The 18,926-nt window shown below is 35.5% G+C and overlaps 2 protein-coding genes across 2 annotated transcripts; both read left to right on the top strand.

Annotated features, from left to right (window-relative positions):
* Positions 1 to 3,478: 3,478 nt before the first annotated feature.
* On the top strand, positions 3,479 to 4,144 carry LOC133306342 (uncharacterized). Its single transcript, XM_061506644.1, has 2 exons — positions 3,479 to 3,752; positions 3,840 to 4,144. The coding sequence occupies exons 1-2, from the start codon at positions 3,479 to 3,481 to the stop codon at positions 4,142 to 4,144; spliced, it is 579 nt and encodes a 192-aa protein (XP_061362628.1).
* A 1,559-nt stretch (positions 4,145 to 5,703) lies between these two features.
* LOC133306346 (probable serine/threonine protein kinase IREH1) lies at positions 5,704 to 18,592 on the top strand. Its single transcript, XM_061506648.1, is given in 18 exon segments — positions 5,704 to 6,767; positions 8,498 to 8,562; positions 8,728 to 8,901; positions 8,994 to 10,352; positions 11,496 to 11,668; positions 12,893 to 13,139; positions 13,803 to 13,895; positions 13,979 to 14,119; positions 14,205 to 14,297; positions 15,671 to 15,875; positions 16,221 to 16,306; positions 16,429 to 16,517; positions 17,377 to 17,428; positions 17,538 to 17,594; positions 17,732 to 17,902; positions 17,999 to 18,076; positions 18,416 to 18,475; positions 18,477 to 18,592. Coding segments are annotated over 18 exon segments (3,945 nt in total). The 5' UTR covers positions 5,704 to 6,034; the 3' UTR covers positions 18,546 to 18,592.
* Positions 18,593 to 18,926: the final 334 nt, after the last annotated feature.

Raw genomic sequence — 18,926 nt, 5'->3', positions numbered from 1 at the left:
ATATGAAACAAGATAAAGAGTGCTTTTATTTATTTGCGACAATATAAAAGGTCCACATATGTCCTAATCTAATTAAAAGATTGTCTCTAGGACATCCATATACTAACACGGAGTACAACAGACTGTTACAAAAATCACCCTTTGTAATTTCATTAAGAAGTATAAGATTGGCCTTGTTGCCATTCTTGAACCTGTAATTAGTGGAAACATGGCTTTGAAGAAAATAAAACTGCTTAGCTTCAAGAATTTCTTGGTTGAGGAATCTGTTGGCTTTGCTGGAGGCATCTGGGTTATATGGAAAGAGGAGTGATGTTCTATCTCCTTAGTTGAAAAAAGTAACCAATTTATTCATTATTCTTGTTCCTTTTCCTTTGGTGAGAGCTTCCTCTTTACTATTATTTATGCAAATCCTAAAGAAGAAGCTCGAGATATTCTTTGGACTGATCTTATTAGAATCAGTAACACTGTGAATGGGCCTTAGGTGATGATAGGTGACTTTAATGAAATTTCTTCTCTAAAGAAAAGAAACGAGGTGTTCATGTTAACATAACTAGATATAACAAGTTTGCTTCTATTCTTAATGATAGTAAGGTTATGGACCTTGGTTGTTTGGGCTCTAAATTTACTTGGAGAAGGTCAAAATGGCTGCACTTGGAGAGTGTTTATAAGAGACTGGACCGGGTTTGTGCTAATGCTGATTGGAGAACTACTTTTGATGAAGCCATTGTGAGAACTTTACCTAGGCTCAATTCTGATCATAACCTCATCCTGCTCTCTCTTCTCCCTTTTGATAAGACTTGGAGAAAAAGACCATTCAAGTTTTTGGCTTCTTGGCAAGATCACAAATCCTTTCCCCCTTTCCTCAACAATACTTTGTGTCCTAATTCTAAAATTACCACCTGCCTCTCTAATATTGTTCCTCATATTAAAAGTTGGAATAAGCAAGTCTTTGGCTGTATCCAAGCTAAGAAAGATTTTCTTTTGAAAAAGCTTTTTGATACCCAGCAGAATATTTTGAATTTAAATGATGAAGATTTGTCTAGCTGGGAGAACAGTATTCAAGATGAGCTGAATTTAATTCTTGAGAAAGAAGTGTTGTGGTTTCAATAAGCTAGATGCAAGTGGGTAAATGATGGGGATAAGAATACAAAATTCTATCATACTACCACTATCATTAGAAGAGCTAGGAACAGAATTGTGGAGCTAAAGAACGATGAGGGGCACTTTGTAAGGGATGAAGCTAATCTTATTAATTTAATCCATTCCTTCTATGCTAATCTTTTCACTGAAGAAGTGCCCCTGAGGCCGTGGCATAACACCTGCACTAGATGGCCTGATTTTGAGCTCAAAACATTGGAGCAGAGAATTTCCTATAGTGATATCAAAGTTGTTTTTTTTAATATGGGGATCCTTAAAGTCCCTGGACCAGATAGTTTTCCAGCTTTATTTTTCCAGAGGAATTGAAATTTAGTTGGTCAACAAACCTATGAATTTATTTAGTTTTTATGGAATATTTCGGTTAGTATCAAAGAGATTAATCAGACTTTTCTAGTTTTGATTTCGAAGCTGAAAAAATCGGAGAAAATTGCCCAGTTCAGACCTATAGCATTATGTTCGGTGCCCTATAAAGGGATTACCAAGATCATTGTTAACAAGTTAAAACCTCTCCTTAAAATGCTTATATCTCCTCATTAGGTAAGCTTCGTTCTTAATAGACAAATACAAGACAACATTGTGATTGCCCAAGAGATGGTTCATTCTATGAGTAAAATAAGGGGTAATAGAGGTTTTCTTGCAATAAAAATTGACCTTGAGAAGGCATATGATCGGATATCTCGGTCCTTTATCCACAATGTTCTCATGGATCTAAAGCTTCTTGCCTCCTTGATCAATATTATCATGCATTGTATATCCTCTTCAAATCTGAAAATTCTTTGGACTGGCTCCAAAGCTGGTTCGTTGTCTCCTAGTAGGGGCCTAAGATAAGGAGATCTTATATCTCCTTACATTTTTGTCCTTTGTATGGAGAAATTACTCATTTAATTGCGTATGCAGTTGACAACAAGAGATGGAAGCCTATGACAGCAGGTAAAAGGGGTCCTAAAATTTTCTATCTTTTGTTTGCAGAAGATCTTATGCTCTTTGCTGAAGCTAATATGGAGAAAATTTCCACCATCATGGCTACTCTTTCTTTGTTTGTTGATATCTCTGGCAGAATGTTAGTTCCTTAAAATCTAACATTTTTTCTCTCTAAATATGTTCCGAAGAATCTTGCCAGTGATATAGTGAATATATCTGATTTTAAGCAAACTAAAAACCTTGGTAGATACCTTGGTTATATGTTGAAACATGGAAGAATAAACAAAAGCCACTACAATGATATTATGGATAGAGTCCACAATAGGCTTCAAGGGTGGCAAAGATAGTGTTTATCCATGGCTGGGAGAGTCATTCTTGCAAAGTCAGTTATCTCTGCTATTCCTATGTTCAAAATGCATAACAACTTACTCCCAATTGGTATTTGTGAAGATATAGAAAAATTGCAAAGCAATTCATTTGGGGTGACTCAGATAATCATAGGAAGCATCATCTCATATCTTGGGAAAATTTGAGACTGCCTAAGGAGCTTGGTGGGTTGGGAATTATAAACTTAAAGAAGCATAATGAAGCTTTTCTGCATAAATTATTCTGGAACTTGCTCCAGTCTCCTACTCATTTGTGGGCCCGTGTTTTGATCTCTAAGTATGGTAGGAAGCTATACCTCACTATGGAAGTTACTTGTAACCCATATGACTTTCATTTATGGAAAAGTATTTGTAAAATCTGGCCAAATGCAATAAAATCTTTGATCTGGAAGATTGGTGATGGTAAATCTGTGAGCTTTTGGTTTGATAGCTGGACAGGTCTGGATCAGAATCTGTTCTCCTTGGCTACTTTTACTCCCAATCTTGATGTTTTGATTAGAAAGGTTGAGGAGTATGTTCTTCCTAATGGTGGATGGAATTATTCTTTAATCAGTAGCTTTTTTCATGTAGAAGTTTTTAATAAAATTATGGCTATCTCCCCCCCAGATCCTGATATAGGTACTGACTGTATGACTTGGAAAAATTGGAATCCTAGCCAATCTTTAGTGAATATTGCCTATAAAAATCTCATGAGATCTGAATATGATATTCCTAATAACGATTGGGACAAAATTCAGAAGTGGAAAGGACCGGAAATAATAAAGTTCCTTATATGGAAAATGAAACATGGCAGATTGCTTACCAAGGAAAGAACTGCCAAGTGGGGAAATACCTCAGATAGATGTCCCTTTTGTTATGATAAAGTGGAAACATTATTGCATGCTTTCCGTGACTGTCCTAAAGCTCGGGCCATTTGGAACCTCAAGCTTCTTTAACCCCTTCCCCCTAACTTTTTTGTTTGCTCTTCTTTTCAGGATTGGCTAAATCAGAACTTATGTTTCAACAAAAGAAATATGGATGACTGGAGGAACTTTTTCTTCCTGGCTTGCAACTTCTTATGGAATTGGAGAAATTCTGAAATTCATGATGTGGATTTCTCCAGGCCAGCGAATCCAAAAATCTGCATTGTTTCCTTGATGAACCAGATCATTTTGAGCAAAACTCATGCTTCTTCTTGGACCCGTCCGGAACCTGGTATTGTTAAACTTAAAGTAGATGGAGCCGTTATGAACGAAAAGGCTACTTGTGGTGGTCTTCTTAGAGACTTCAATGGATCCTGGCTTGGTGGTTTTTAATTTTTTTTAGGATCCTATTCTCCTCTGCAATCTGAATTCTGGGCTGTCTTTCATGGTTTACATTTTGCTTGGAACAAAGGTAGAAGGAAGAGTGAAGTAGAAAGTGACTCCTTTTTAGTGGTTAATTCTCTTACCTATACTGGTAATGATACTCAAAAGTTTCCATTGGTAAATAAGATTCGAGTTTTATTTGATAGAGATTGGAGTGTTTGTATATCTCATGTGCCTAGAGCTTGTAATAATTGTGCGGATTGGCTAGCCAAAGAAGCATTCAACAACAACTATGGCCTATCTTCTTTTTCATCTCCTCAGCCAGATCTGAAGAACCTTCTCCCCGCTGACTGTCTTGATCCTGGAGATATAACTTCTGTTATATTTACTTAAGCTTTCTATTTTTTTTCCTTTGTTGTTTCTTTTGTTTGTTTTTTCTTTGCGTTTGGGGCCTAGCCCCTCTTTTGTACCAAAATAAAATAAAATTGATAAACAATTTTTCCATATATATATATATATATATATATTAGAGGAAAATTATACTTACAACTTATTTTTATTTACAATCACAATCTTAACCGTTGATTTCCGCCAATCAACATTTATTATTTTCGTAAATTAAATTTATTAATTAATTATTAATTAGCAATAAACGATAACCATTGATTGACGGAAATCAACGGTTAAGATTATGGTTGTAAAAAGTTAAAAACAAAAATAAGTTGTAAGTATAACCTTCCTCTATATATTATAATATTCCTTAAATTTTGAGTTACATGCGAACTATTTTAATTCGTGACCACCGTTCACACTTATTAAATTCCTTAAATGTTTAATATCACGTATTTCTACGTCATCATGACTATTTCATATTGTTATTTTAAGAAGTTAATTCCTAATATATTATTTTTTTTAAATAAATATATTTATCGTAATAATAATTACGCATTCATTCAAAATAACTGCATTCACATTATACCTATCTTGACAATTTATTATTAAAATATCAGAAAAATATTTATGTTGAAAGATTATCCGCACTTACTTTCAAAACGATATCATTTTGAGTTTGAAAGATTAGAAAATTATAATTATAAAAATTATAATAATTCTGAAATAAATTAAAATTACAAAAATATCATGATTTTTACCACAAAACAACATCATGTTGAGCTTACTGCAGATAACTTATCTGTAGTAATTGCAGAAAAAACGAACCCTTAAAATATTATCTAAAATATCTTCTTATATATATAAAAAAGAAAATATATTTCTCTACATAATTTTGTCTAACGCACAAATTAAAAAAATAAGTGAGATTTACTTTCTTTTATTTTCTCGTTTCTTCTGCAGTTACTCTGCAGATAATTATTTGCAGTAAGCCCAATATGATGTCGTTTTGGGGCGAAAATCATAGTATTTTTATAATTTTAATTTATTTCAGGGTTATAATAGTCTTTATATTTATAATTTTTTACGATTTTAATCCCAAAATGACGTCGTTTTGGAAAGAAATACAGATAACTTATCTGCATTAACTGCAGAAATATTTTTTCCATATATATATATGTATGGAAAAGTGTTTGTCATTTTAAATGACAGAAAATTATGTCATTTTAAGAGAGATACATACACAACAAATTTAAATTTTAAATTAAAAAATCACTCACTTTCTCTCTCCCATGATTTCCGTTTTTCTGTATCTATCTCTCTCCTAAAATGACAAACTTATGTCATTTAAAATGACAAACACCAAACATATATATATATATATACACACATGAGACTAGAGACTTATTCCACAAAAAAATTTGCAAGAAATGATTTATCAAGAGAAACAATCACTCCATTGGGATTAAAAAAAACAAAAAACAAAATAAGAGATCATTCCAAAACTCGATTAAATTAAAAATATTTGAACTTGTTCATACAAAATCTTCAAAGTATGAACTGAAAATTGAGATTGAATCAAGTTAAGCTGATTTTTTTTTTAATTTTTAATTTTATAACTTGTCGTGTTTGTCCGTGAAAGTCATAAAACTTTCTCTGCTTCTTCGTTCTTCGTTCTTCTTTACTCTTTAGTTCTTTCTTGGTTCTTCTCTTTCGCCAAATACAAAGTCCACATTCAATTCAACAATCAATACCTTTGAACAAATCCACTAACCAACCATTTCAACCTTTTCTCTCTCTACAATCAAAAACCCTCTCTCTCTCTCTCTGTTCACACACTCTCTCTTTCAATGTCGCAGTTCACAGCACCATGTTGCTAGGGCTGCATCAAACATGGTCTTCAAAGGAAGGTTCTTCTCCTCTTCCAAGAAATCCGATTCTTCTAGCCCTGATGCTTCTTCCAATAGTCCTCGATCATTCACCTCCAATTCCCCTTCCAGATCCGACAAGAAAAAGCCCAAATCCGCTGCCAATCCATCCCTAGCCGCCGCCACCGGTGGCGGCGGAGGATTCGGCGCCGCCGCCGCCGCGTGCCGCCAGACGCAGGTGAAGGACGGAACCAGGAAGAAGGATGCTGTCGTCAAGGGCAAAGAGACCCAAACTCCACCGCCGGAGTCTCGTTACGGCAACAAGGACTCACCGTCGAAGAAGTTGACGGCGGCGGCGGCGGCTGAGGGAAAGGAATCGCCGTCGTCGTCGTCGTCTTCGGTTTCGCCGATTCTGGCATCGTCGCTTGGGCTGAACAGGATAAAGACGAGATCGGGGCCGTTGCCGCAGGAGAGCTTCTTCGGGTTTAGGGGAGATAAGGCGACGGCGATGACGGCGGCGCTCGGTGGCAGTAACCTCTCCAAAGGTGGTAGCCGTGGTGGTGATGGGAAGAAGAAGGAGCTGGTGAACCAGAACAGAGTAGGGTTTCACGAGGGTTTAGGCGCTGGGACCGGAGCTTGGGTTGATAATGGGAGCAATTCGGATAGCATGTCGACGGGGAGTGGGCCGTCCAGGGAACAGAGTCCGATTGTGTTGGCTAAGTCGCGGCTACAGAACGGAGAATCATCCTCCGAAGCAGGTATCAGTACAAATCTAGCTGTCAATTTGTAGTCCAAGTTTCCCACTTCTGTAATGGTATGTTGTGTGTGAGCATTGGCATGGGCATGATAGAACTATGGATATATTTAATAAAATTGATGGTATTGTTTCAGTTTTTTTTTTTTTTACTGAGTTAAGTACATGATCATAGTTTGGAAAATTTGATTAAAATTTTGGTCTAGAAGTCTCATTAAGGGCCTATAGTTCCTGCCATTACTATACCTACATTATATACTTTAATAGGAATGGAAATGAGGAATTATAAGAATTGATTTATACATTTGAAGACATTATCAATAGGATATAGCTCAATGGGCAGATTAGAATGATTAAGCATACAATATAACCAGCCTTCTTTAAGAAAAGAAAAAAAATTTGTAGCTCAATTGACAAAGTTAACTATTTTCATATATTCTCCATATTACAATGTATATATTGACGGGGACCATATTGCTACTATTTTGTAATATCATTTAATTAACCAAATGGCACATTTTTGTAAAGTTGTTGGGAAAATACACAAACAACTGAAAACACTACACTTAATAATAAAAAAACACTGACTACACTACAACAACAAAAGCCTTTTCCCAACAGGTGGGGTTGGCTACCGTAACTGAAAACACTGGGACTCAAAATTTTGGAACTACTTTCTGTAGGTTTGGAACCATAGTTGTAAGTTGTAAAAATCGGTTTGTATGACTTGATCAAATGGCCGTGTTACTGATTCGACCACCAGTCTGAATGGAAAAACTCTCAGGCAGAACTATAAAAAAGAAAATAATAAAAAGCACCCGGTTTTTGTGATTTCATGAAAGTCCACTGGGTTTACCAGTTTTTACCTGGCTCAAACAGGCTGGTTTTTATCTGTTTCCCCGAGCTTTGACCATATTTGACTAAAAAGCAGTTAGAGCTAGGCATCACACCCTGGAGAAAGAGATGATGCATCAAACTCAGGGAGGCTGAAATTTTCTCTGAAAATAATTTCTTCATGCACTGTATATATTTTGTTAGCTGTTTAAATCACTCATATAGGACTAGTTAAGTAGGTGTAGTTCACAACTTAACACCCTAGTGAAGTAACCATCCTCTAATAAACATTAATTAATATCTAAGTAACAATAATAACTGAAGGAAAATCCCACAGAGCTATAGCCTGTAGTCCTGTACAAATACACAAATAAATATCTTGACTCTTAGACCCTCATGTGAATTGCTGATATCCTTATGACTAAATATTACTATTAACCCCAATATCAACATTATACCAAACAAGTGAGGTTTGTGGATCTTTAAACATAGGACTTATTCTAGATTTACTGCTAGATTTACTGCTGCATGCATCATATTGGTTACTGCTTTGCACAGTGAAAGTGGCTGGCTGTAGGAGCCAATCAACCATTTTTCACCTTTCTGCTTCTCTATCTTGCAAGCTCATCTGTTATTGGTTTCTGTAATTAGCAGAATAGTTGTATTGGTAAAGTTTTATATATGCTATGTGCCCTCAGGCTTTTTGTCATGTGTGAATGCTTGGGCGGTGTTTGAGGGGTAGGTTTTGGGTTGATGTCATTATTGTTCCATTTTACCCACTTCCATTCAACAAATTTGTGCTAACTGTTTCTGTGTTTATTTATACTTAACTGTCCGGCAAAACTATGTTGTTTTATATCACGGAATGTTACTTTTTGATCATGGTATCACTTTAAACAGGGAAGCAGGCATCATCATGGGCTCAGAATGGAGGCTTAAGAAGTGCAGATGTTTGCACTCCAGAGGTACCGCTGAGTGTGGAGAGTGTGTCTGTGTGTGTGTATATGTGTATATATATGCATGTGGTATCTTCTATTATTACTCCGATTAACTTAAATTTTGTCTTAATTGGTTGTTATTTTATGTTTATTCATTTATTATGGCAGAAAAACTGATTGTTTCCTTTTCAGACAGCATATGATTTTGAAAACCCAAAGGAGTCTGAATCTCCTCGTTTTCAAGCTATATTACGTGTCACGAGTGCACCCAGAAAGAGGTTTCCAGCAGACATCAAGAGTTTTTCCCATGAGTTGAATTCCCGGCCTTTTCCATTTTTTAAGCGTCGAGGGTTAAATAACCTTGAGGTACTTTAGTTTCCATTTCACATTATATTGTGGAGTTGATGATTTTTGTTGTTGGACGTATTACTTTAAAATTGCTTTACTTTGTTGTGCAGGATATCTTGGTTGTTATTAGGGCAAAATTTCATAAAGAAAAGGAAGAGGTGAACTCTGATCTGGCTATTTTTGCTGCAGACCTGGTTGGAATTCTTGAAAAAAATGCAGATACTCATCCTGAATGGCAAGAGAAAATTGAAGACTTGCTAGTTTTGGCTAAGAGTTGTGCTATGACTTCACCTGGGGAGTTTTGGCTTCAGTGTGAAGGCATAGTTCAGGAGTTGGATGATAAGCGTCAAGAGCTTCCTCCGGGAACGCTAAAGCAGCTTCACACTCGAATGCTTTTCATTCTCACAAGGTGTACCAGATTGTTGCAATTCCACAAGGAAAGTGGTTTGGCAGATGAACATGTTTTCAATATCCGTGAATCCATGCATTCTGTGGAAAAATGTATTCCTCCTGGTGTGGGAAGGGATACTAAAAGTTCTAGTGCCGCAAAGGCCTCAAAGGCTTCGATGAAAAAAGCTTTTAGTCAGGAGCAGAGTACCTTGGGTTGGAAGAAAGATGTTATGCAACCAGAAAATGTATTGCTTCCTGTTGATGATGATACTTCAAAACACTTTGAGTCTCCTTCAGGCAGGGATCGGATGGCTTCCTGGAAGAAATTCCCATCTCGATCAGGAAAAAGCCCAAAAGAAACATCTCAGTTGAAGGACCAAAATTATGGGAGGGTTGAACCTTCAAAGACATCAAATAATAAGAGATTCACTTCTGATGTGGATCTTTCTGCTGCTAAACCGTCGGAGCTTCTTCCTAACAAAGATTCACATGACCATGCTTCAAAGCACCAACACAAAGTTTCTTGGGGCTACTGGGATAATCAGCAGAATAATAGTGAGGAGAGTTCGATAATTTGTCGTATATGTGAAGAGGAAGTACCTACTTCACATGTTGAAGAGCATTCAAGAATTTGTGCAATTGCTGATAGATGTGACCAGAAGGGTCTGAGGGTAAATGATCGTCTTTTCAGAATTGCTGACACACTTGAAAAGATATGTACGCAGAAGGATACCCAACAAATAGTGGGAAGTCCTGATGTTGCAAAAGTGTCAAATTCGAGTATGACCGAAGAATCTGATGTTCTTTCCCCTAAACTTAGTGATTGGTCTCGCAGAGGCTCAGAGGATATGCTAGACTGTTTCCCTGAAACTGATAATTCCGTTGTTATGGATGACCTAAAGGGATTACCACTTATATCATGTAAAACTCGTTTTGGTCCAAAGTCTGACCAAGGTATGACAACATCATCTGCAGGGAGCATGACTCCTAGGTCTCCTTTAATGACACCAAGGACAAGTCAGATTGACTTGCTCTTGGCGGGGAAGGGTGCTTATTCCGAACATGATGATCTGCCACAGGCATGCACTTTTTTTAACCTCTTATATGAAATACTTTTATTTGTGATATATTGTCCTATACTAATTATGTCATGGCTGAGATTGTTTATTCAATTTAGCATTTGATATCAAATGGGCTTCCCCATGTGTTCCAGTATGAACTTGTATGTTTGGTTGTAGTGTGCTTTGACTTTTAATATTAGGCTTCTTTTTTCAGATTATTTAGTTGATTGGACATCGTCTGATACTTGACATTTGATTGAAAATTATATGATGATTTTCTGTGTGTATTTCAGACTTTCTTACTGCCACACACCAACTTGCTGAGCACACTTTGTAGAAGAAATATATAAAAAAGGAAAATCTTAGGTTGCATTTATTGATCTAGGTGTTGTTTTTGTTTTAAAAAGTGCATTTTGAATTACATTTGTGAAAAATTGAGTTATAAGGATCATTTGGTTTTTGAAATGATTTTTATGAGAAATAATTGAAATAGTAAAACTACAAAATTAATTGAATCTTATCAACCTCAAGTAGCATTGTGATTCTTCGTGGGTTTATAGATTATTTTAAGCAACCTGAAAATAGTCCTCTGCTGAACAAACAGCAATGAACGGCACGCCTTACATGTGTTAGGAATTGATTCTTTCTTTGAAATTTAAGTGCACATGGGGAAAAAAAAAATTCAAGGAATGGGGGAAGTATGTCAAATTTGAACCTGGATAAAAAGGGAATGATTGGGTGTCATTAGGGGATTAAGTTGGTTAGGTGGTCATGTGAGCCACTCTGTTCCACTTTGGTGGTAGTTTTGTTTTTGTAATTATTTTTTAGAGATCAATTACCAGCTGTGTGCTATACAAAAGGGGCATTTTGCTGGATATTGAAGGGATAATGATCAGCAAAATGATGTCTCTGTTGGTTGTTATGACAAAATTACTACATTAACAGTTTGATTTGTAAATTAGTATGATAAAATTGTTATGTCCCAAAACAAAAGAAAGAACTATTCTGTTTCATTTTGCATGGTTGATATTATCACTATATTGAAAATGTTGGAATACACAGTAAAGAAATTTGTTATTTCATGCATTCTCATACTTATCTTTGAGCCATTTAAGCTTATCACTTATCGTGTCAAACTATTTTTTTCATGGAATCTTGTAGATGAATGAACTTGCTGATATAGCACGATGTGTGGCAAACGCACCTCTGGATGATGATCGCACAACATCGTATTTATTATCTTGTCTTGATGACTTGCGGATTGTTGTAGAACGAAGGAAATTTGATGCCCTTACTGTGGAGACCTTTGGAACCCGCATTGAGAAGCTGATCCGGTTAGTACTTTTCTGGTGTATATGTTGTAATACATCTCTATAATAAGGAAAGCAGTTAAAGCAAACATTGAACTTAAGTGGATGGATTCGTACAGAATACAATTTATTGCAAATTCTTGTCAAAGACACTTTTGCCACAGAAGAATCATAACTTTATAACTAAATACAGAATACCAAGTACCATAATGATAGTACTGCTTCTATGTATGTGATTATCTGTCCAATATCTTTCTGTGGCGTTACTAATCAAAAATTTCCTTAAACTCACCTAAAATATTTTTTCAATTTTCTGTACTTTTGACTTTCCTAGTGTTATTATGATGGAGACAAGACAAGCCAAGAATCTGCCATGGAATTATGGTGGGTGGCGTAGTGGCAAATGGCGGACAAGTTGCCCTTGTTAAAAATCTATAAAAATACTCTTCATAATATATAAAATAAAAATCTGATAACTTATATGAAAAATGATGTACATAATTCAAACGTGTTCTAGCATATCCACAAAGTCTAATACAAAAGCAATCCAAAGGAAAGAAAACACAGACAAATACCCGAAACATAAAATAATGAATGAATGTCATATGGCTATAAAAAACTCAAATTGGTCTCTGTATGCATGTTTCTATCATGTTGATGTCTAGATACTGTTATGAACTTCTGGTGAATGAAAAAGCATGAAAAAAGGAGTATGTGTTGCTTCTGTTCTATAACTGCTGCTATTGAATTTAATAAATAAAAAGGACATGATAACGGACAAGAACATGCTCTGTATTGGTGAAGGAAAACATTGCGGAGGTATCTGACTAATAAAGTGAGAGAAGAGGGACTGGGTTCCAATCAAAAGTAAAAGAAAATTAGAAAACAGAACACATAAAAAAGAACACAAAAACACTTGATATGGAGGCGGGTTACTTACTGGAGATGGAGAGGAGAAACCAAAGACAGACTGAACCAAAGATGTGAAACAGGGCAATCCCCAAATTTATCTGTCATTTCATTCTTGTGGTCACCATAACACCACGCCGCCATTGGTATGGCAGCTGCCATGGTGCTGTTATTGCAAAACCACAACGCCAAGCTTTTCATATGGCTTTTTCTATATAACCTGCCACTGCAATCCACCATTGTGGTGCCATTGCCTCAATTTAATGCCATAGACTTTTCAAATTGTCCTTTGCAATCTTTAGGTGATTATTCTTATTAAGTTGTAATTTGGTTTGGTAGGGAGAAGTATCTGCAGCTTACTGAAATGGTGGATGTCGATAAGATAGAAATAGGGGGCACTTTAATTGATGATGATGTTCTCTTGGAAGATGATGTGGTTCGTAGCTTGAGAACAAGCCCAGTCCATTCTTCAAGGGATCGTACCTCTATTGATGACTTTGAGATTATAAAACCTATCAGTCGTGGGGCATTTGGACGGGTTTTCTTGGCAAAAAAGAGAACGACAGGTGATCTTTTTGCAATAAAGGTAATTATACTTTATGCAGCTGACTTGCTGGTTACTGCTTAAACTCCCCCCTCCCTTTTCCTCATGTCATGTTTGGCTGTGATGGCATTTATTGTATCATCTCTAAATCTGAAGATCCCTTAGTCCTCACATTTCGTCCTCTATATGTCGGTTTTGTGCATGTTCATTTATGTGATTTGTAGAAGAGTTGTTTAAAAATGTTGGATTACCCAAGGCTGAATTATCTGGGTGAAGTTTTATTAAACCTTATGGGTTTCACATATAACTGTGTATTTGATTTTATATTTCACCAATTGTTGTATCTCTCATAACATGCTGCAGCCAGTGTTAACATATGAAAATTAAAATCTACATTGAATTTCTTCTATACACTCTGTCTGACCTTGTATTTCCTTCATTTTATTTAATAACTTTTCTTTCTTATCTGGAAAAATATCGGCATTGAATTTTTCTTTTACATTATTTTCCTTGTATTGTTTATTACTTTGTCCTGTTTTCATCTTTTAATGGTTCTATGCTTCCGAGGTGATGTTAATGCAATGAATTTTAGTGACATGGCTTTTTTGGTATATCACTAATCTATTGTGTTTTAAATTTGTTTCTATTTCTTGTTTTATAGTTTTACTCTTTAGTTCTTTACCATATTGAACTATTTTGTAACAGGTTCTCAAGAAGGCAGATATGATCCGGAAGAATGCTGTGGAAAGTATATTAGCAGAACGTGATATCTTAATTACAGTGCGCAATCCTTTTGTGGTGAGCAGGTCTAACTTGCTAATTATTCTATATTGCTCTGAGAAATGGTAACTTTGTTCTAACTTTAGTTTGAACTTAATCAGGTTCGATTCTTCTATTCTTTTACATGTCGTGAGAACTTATATCTTGTCATGGAGTATCTGAATGGAGGTGACCTCTATTCATTATTAAGGAATTTAGGGTGCCTAGATGAGGAAGTTGCCCGTGTATATATTGCTGAAGTGGTAATTATTGGCTCTCTCTCTCTGGTAATCTAGGAAAATGATCTTTTATTATGTTGTCTAAATATAAGTTTCTGTGCAATGGTAGGTTCTTGCATTAGAGTATTTGCATTCGCTGCGTGTGGTTCATCGTGACTTGAAGCCCGACAATTTATTGATTGCACATGATGGTCACATCAAGGTATTGACTGACTAATTTATTTATTTATTTTCCTTTTACTCTTGGGATAAATTTCAACAGTCTTGTATTTTAGTACAATTTAATATTAACTTTACGATTTTTGGTTGGGCTAGCCTGTTTAGGTGATCTGGTGGTGATTTGGAATTTTTTGGGGGCCTATATCTATAATGGTTCATTGACTTTACATCTTTACCATTAGCTTCTTTCAACATTACTATACTAACAATATCATCCTTGTAATTTATGTTTTATATCAAGATACAAAACACTATTTATTTTCCTCATAAGATAATGGTGAAAACTAGGTTGTCAGTAGTGGCCCGTAGCGCCGCTAAACCGCTACCATAGCGGGTAGCCGCGGTCGGACGCTACAAACCGCGACGCTACGCGACATTGGCCGTAGCGGAAGGTAGCGGCGTAGCATAGCAGCAATACCTCTACCCGCTACACCACTCCCATGTTGGAATTTAATGGAGAATCCGGAGATGATGATGATTTTCTTTATTAGTTCACTTCTTGTACTTGACTATTTGACAATGTTATTGTTCAGTTGTGTTTAATTTTGGATCCTTCCTTTATGTTCTTTGTATTTGACATTGATTGTGGAATTATGCGTTTGATTTTGTGTGACTTCTTATTTTTGAGCATTAATACTAAAAGCGGTATTGCCTCGTTTCTTGACTGTTAGTATAATATATGTGTAATTAATACTTCACCGTAGCGGTAATACCGCTACCCGCTACACAGCTATACCATTTTCGGGGTCGGCCGCTAACTGCTATTGACAACTATGGGTGAAAAAGCTTTATGCCAGCATATACACAGCTGTGTTGCTTCCTACTTCCTGGGGAGGGAATTATCTATGAACTTGAATATTCTCTCCCTTTACAGTTAAAAGTTATAAAAGAGATTAAGTGCTCATTTGGATGTTTTTTTCTTGGTTAAAAAGATTTTTTTTCTAAATTACTTTTTGTTATATTTTTGTGTGTTTGGATGAGGTTTTTCTAAAAAAGCTGAAGCACTAGAAAAACACATTTTGTGCTGTTAATTTCTTTTTCCTTTCTAGCTAGATTTTTGTGCTTCTAAAGAAGACTTTTTTTATAACATAGAGAAGCTTTTCAAATATTAAAAGAAGTACTCAAATATTACATCCAAACACAAAATAACTTCAACTTTCCTAAAAGATATCTTTTTAAAAGCTCATTCAAACCAGCCCAAAGTCTTTCCACCTCTTAGTGTATACAATGTATCCTTTCCTTTTGAGTTTCAACATTCATGTAAACCTTTGGCTCTCTTGAATATATTTTATACATACTGATGTTCTGCTAGTCAACTTGATTTTTTTTCTTTTTCTTTTCTTTCTACTTCTGCAGTTGACAGACTTTGGGCTTTCAAAAGTTGGTCTCATCAACAGCACTGATGATTTGTCTGGTCCAGCAGTGAGTGGGACATCCCTACTCGGGGAGGATGAACCTGACATAATTACATCTGAGGATCAAAGGGAACGGAGGAAGAAACGTTCGGCTGTGGGTACGCCTGATTACTTAGCACCAGAGATACTTTTGGGAACTGGACATGGTTCGTATAGTCCCACCCTTTATGTTTAAGGTGGTTTGATTTCTGTTTTCATTTCCATCTCTTAAAATACAGATTAAAGTTGTCGATATTAGGGTAATTTGTTTTAAAAATAAAATGGCAAAAACATTATTTTCCTGCTGTTTATGATTAAGTTATTTATGATGCTGGAAAAACTGGAAGGATGTTTATAGTGAAATGATGAAATCAAATGAATTTTTTTTTATCATTGTAGCCTGCTGATTTAGTGGTTCTACATTTTATTCTGTTGAATATTCTCATTTATTTTTTTTGTGTACTTACTATTGCAAACATAACATGAACAAAATATCTGTTCAAATTTTACAGGGTATACCGCAGATTGGTGGTCTGTTGGAGTCATTTTATTTGAGTTGCTTGTTGGTATTCCACCCTTCAATGCAGAGCATCCTCAGGTTTATACCCTGCTACTTTGTGTATTAATGTTTATATATGACTTTAAGTTTCTGTTTTTGTTAATTTTGCCTTTACATGGTTGAGTTCTCACTGACAGATGATGTTATTTTTGTGTTTGTAGACTATATTTGATAATATTCTTAATCGTAAGATACCTTGGCCCACAGTTCCTGAAGAAATGAGTCCTGAAGCACAGGATCTTATTGATCGGTAATAGATATGTTATGTTATTATTATACATCACTGCTCTTATTATTTTGAACATATTTTAGAACATGGCTACCTTTTATATGTTGTTCTCAACACATTCGATTATTATTGCTGCTTATCAATGCAAAGATGACCTTCGCTATATATTTTGTTTAGCAATCTTGGTCCTACATTTTGTGATGCTTAGGAAAGCCAAATTGTTTGGAAACGACAAGTAAAGGAGCGCAAAGGTAGTAGAGAAGTGAGAAAGATTGAATGGAAATCTGTTATTGATGACTGAAACACAAACACAGAAAAGAAGAGAATTTTCCTTCTGAGAGTTTCCCCTTTCTACAACAGATCTAATACTCCGTTTTCAAATGATAACAAATCAGAATCCCCCACTCCTCTACCTTCGCCTCCTGTTTAAGTCAATTCCCTACCTCTACAACTTTAACCACTTACCTATTTAACTAACTACTTTTTGACCCTATCATAATGTGTGCTTTATTTTAATGGATTTTTATGACATTAACCATTCTGTCTCATGCTTGACATTGCAATATTCTTAGATCATGATACTCAGGATGTGATAAAAAAAGGTTAATCTAGGACATTTTAAAACCTTGAAGTCAAGTGAGTCAAAGGCAAAAAGGCACCCTTGAGGTGAGAGGTGCCTAAAAGTTCATGCCTCACTGAAGTAGACATTATATAAATTGCATAAAGGCTTTTGAGATTGATGGTTTTGTCCAGTAATAATAACAACAAACATTTTATATTATGATTTCTTGTCATGGGGTGTTATTCTCAGTTAAGCACTCATATAATTAAGATAGCTGGATGTTTTCTTCTTTTAGTGTCTGAGATGTTCAATTTTCAGATTATTGACTGAAGATCCTAATCAAAGACTGGGAGCCAGAGGGGCATCAGAGGTGATCTAATTTCCTATAATCCTATGGATGCTTGTTTTCAATTTTTATGATAAAATTTCTTTATTGATTTCTTTTAAATGTCAAACTGATAGACACTTAATGATCCCAGGTTAAGCAACATGTTTTCTTCAAGGATATAAACTGGGACACACTTGCCAGGCAGAAAGTGTGTATTCTACTTGTCCTAAATGTTATTGTTAATTTTACTGCCTATCTCTTTTTTTTTTTTTTTGGATACATATACTGCCTATCTCTTGATGTAGATGTCAATTGCTGAACATAATATATTTGTTGGTTTTGCAGGCTGCATTTGTTCCTGCTTCTGAGAGTGCTCTAGATACCAGTTACTTCACTAGTCGCTACTCATGGAATACTTCCGATGGCTTTGCATATCCAGCAAGTGATGTTGAGGATTATAGTGATGCTGATAGCTTAAGTGGCAGCAGTAGTTGCTTGAGCAATCGCCAAGATGAAGTGGTACTGCATTTTTATAAACTAAATGTAAAATACTAACTGAAATCAATTTGAAGTATTATGGGCTGACTTCCTCTTGGGAACATCTATAAACAGGGAGATGAATGTGGGGGTCTTGCTGAGTTTGATTCTGGCTTATCTGTCAATTACTCTTTTAGTAATTTCTCCTTTAAGGTAATTCTCTCTAATTATAATCTATTTCTTTATAATTTAACCAATTAGTTAAAATTAAATTTCATGAATGATGCACAGTCTATTGCCCTTGTTTTCTTGTCACTTAGACTGGGGTACAATATTGTGATGAATAGGAAGAATGGCTTCTCTTCGAGCTTAATATAATATTCAGCAGTAACCTAATACTTTTTCCCCTGCCAGCATAGCAGTTTGTGTTTTGTTGATATAGTTTGATAAATTTTTTGAAGATGTTTTGTTCTTGGGCTTATGCTGTACTTTTCCACTTTATGCCTAAATATTTTCTTATATTATGTGCTTAGTGTTTCCATTTGTTTTCAGAATCTATCCCAACTTGCATCAATAAATTACGATCTCACCAAGGGATGGAAAGATGATCCATCAACAAATTCCGGTGCATAGCTGTCTCATCCTTTGTCATATAGTCCAGAATTTGGTTTTCGACCTATGATCCAGGCAATTTTGGGGGCATAAGCACCTTCGTTGTTTGTATACCTTGTACATGTATGATTCTGCAAAACAATGTCATTTCATCATGTCTTATTTATATGTATTCTTGCTCATCTAATTTGAATTGCTGGAATTTGCAGAGATTTAGAGGCTGAAAGAAAGTGGTTCAGGATGTACTCTGTGCTTATTAGGTTACAGGACAACAGTTGGGGGTTTCAATCTTTCGGTTTATTGTGTATGAGTTGAGTACTCTGAATTCAAAAATTCATATACAGTTGCTCACATTGTTCTGTGGTGTAATTTCCTTAATATTCTAGCAATGAGAACACATCCCTTTTTGTCCGGGCCACTGTAACATTATTTACTTATAAAATTGATATGA

This window comes from Gastrolobium bilobum, unplaced genomic scaffold, assembly GCF_033153095.1.
Source record: "Gastrolobium bilobum isolate Gb01-03AN ecotype WA unplaced genomic scaffold, APGP_CSIRO_Gbil_v1 utg3672, whole genome shotgun sequence".
NCBI lineage: Eukaryota > Viridiplantae > Streptophyta > Magnoliopsida > Fabales > Fabaceae > Gastrolobium > Gastrolobium bilobum.
This window is presented reverse-complemented; position numbering and strand designations above follow the sequence as displayed.

What these genes read in the sequence shown, in the direction of transcription:
- LOC133306342 (XM_061506644.1), top strand. Translation starts at nt 3,479, where the DNA reads ATGGATGACTGGAGGAACTTTTTCTTCCTGGCTTGCAACTTCTTATGG. An exon ending in CAATGGATCCTGGCTTGGTG is followed by an intron (nt 3,753 to 3,839) that starts GTTTTTAATTTT and finishes CTTGGAACAAAG; the next exon opens with GTAGAAGGAAGAGTGAAGTA.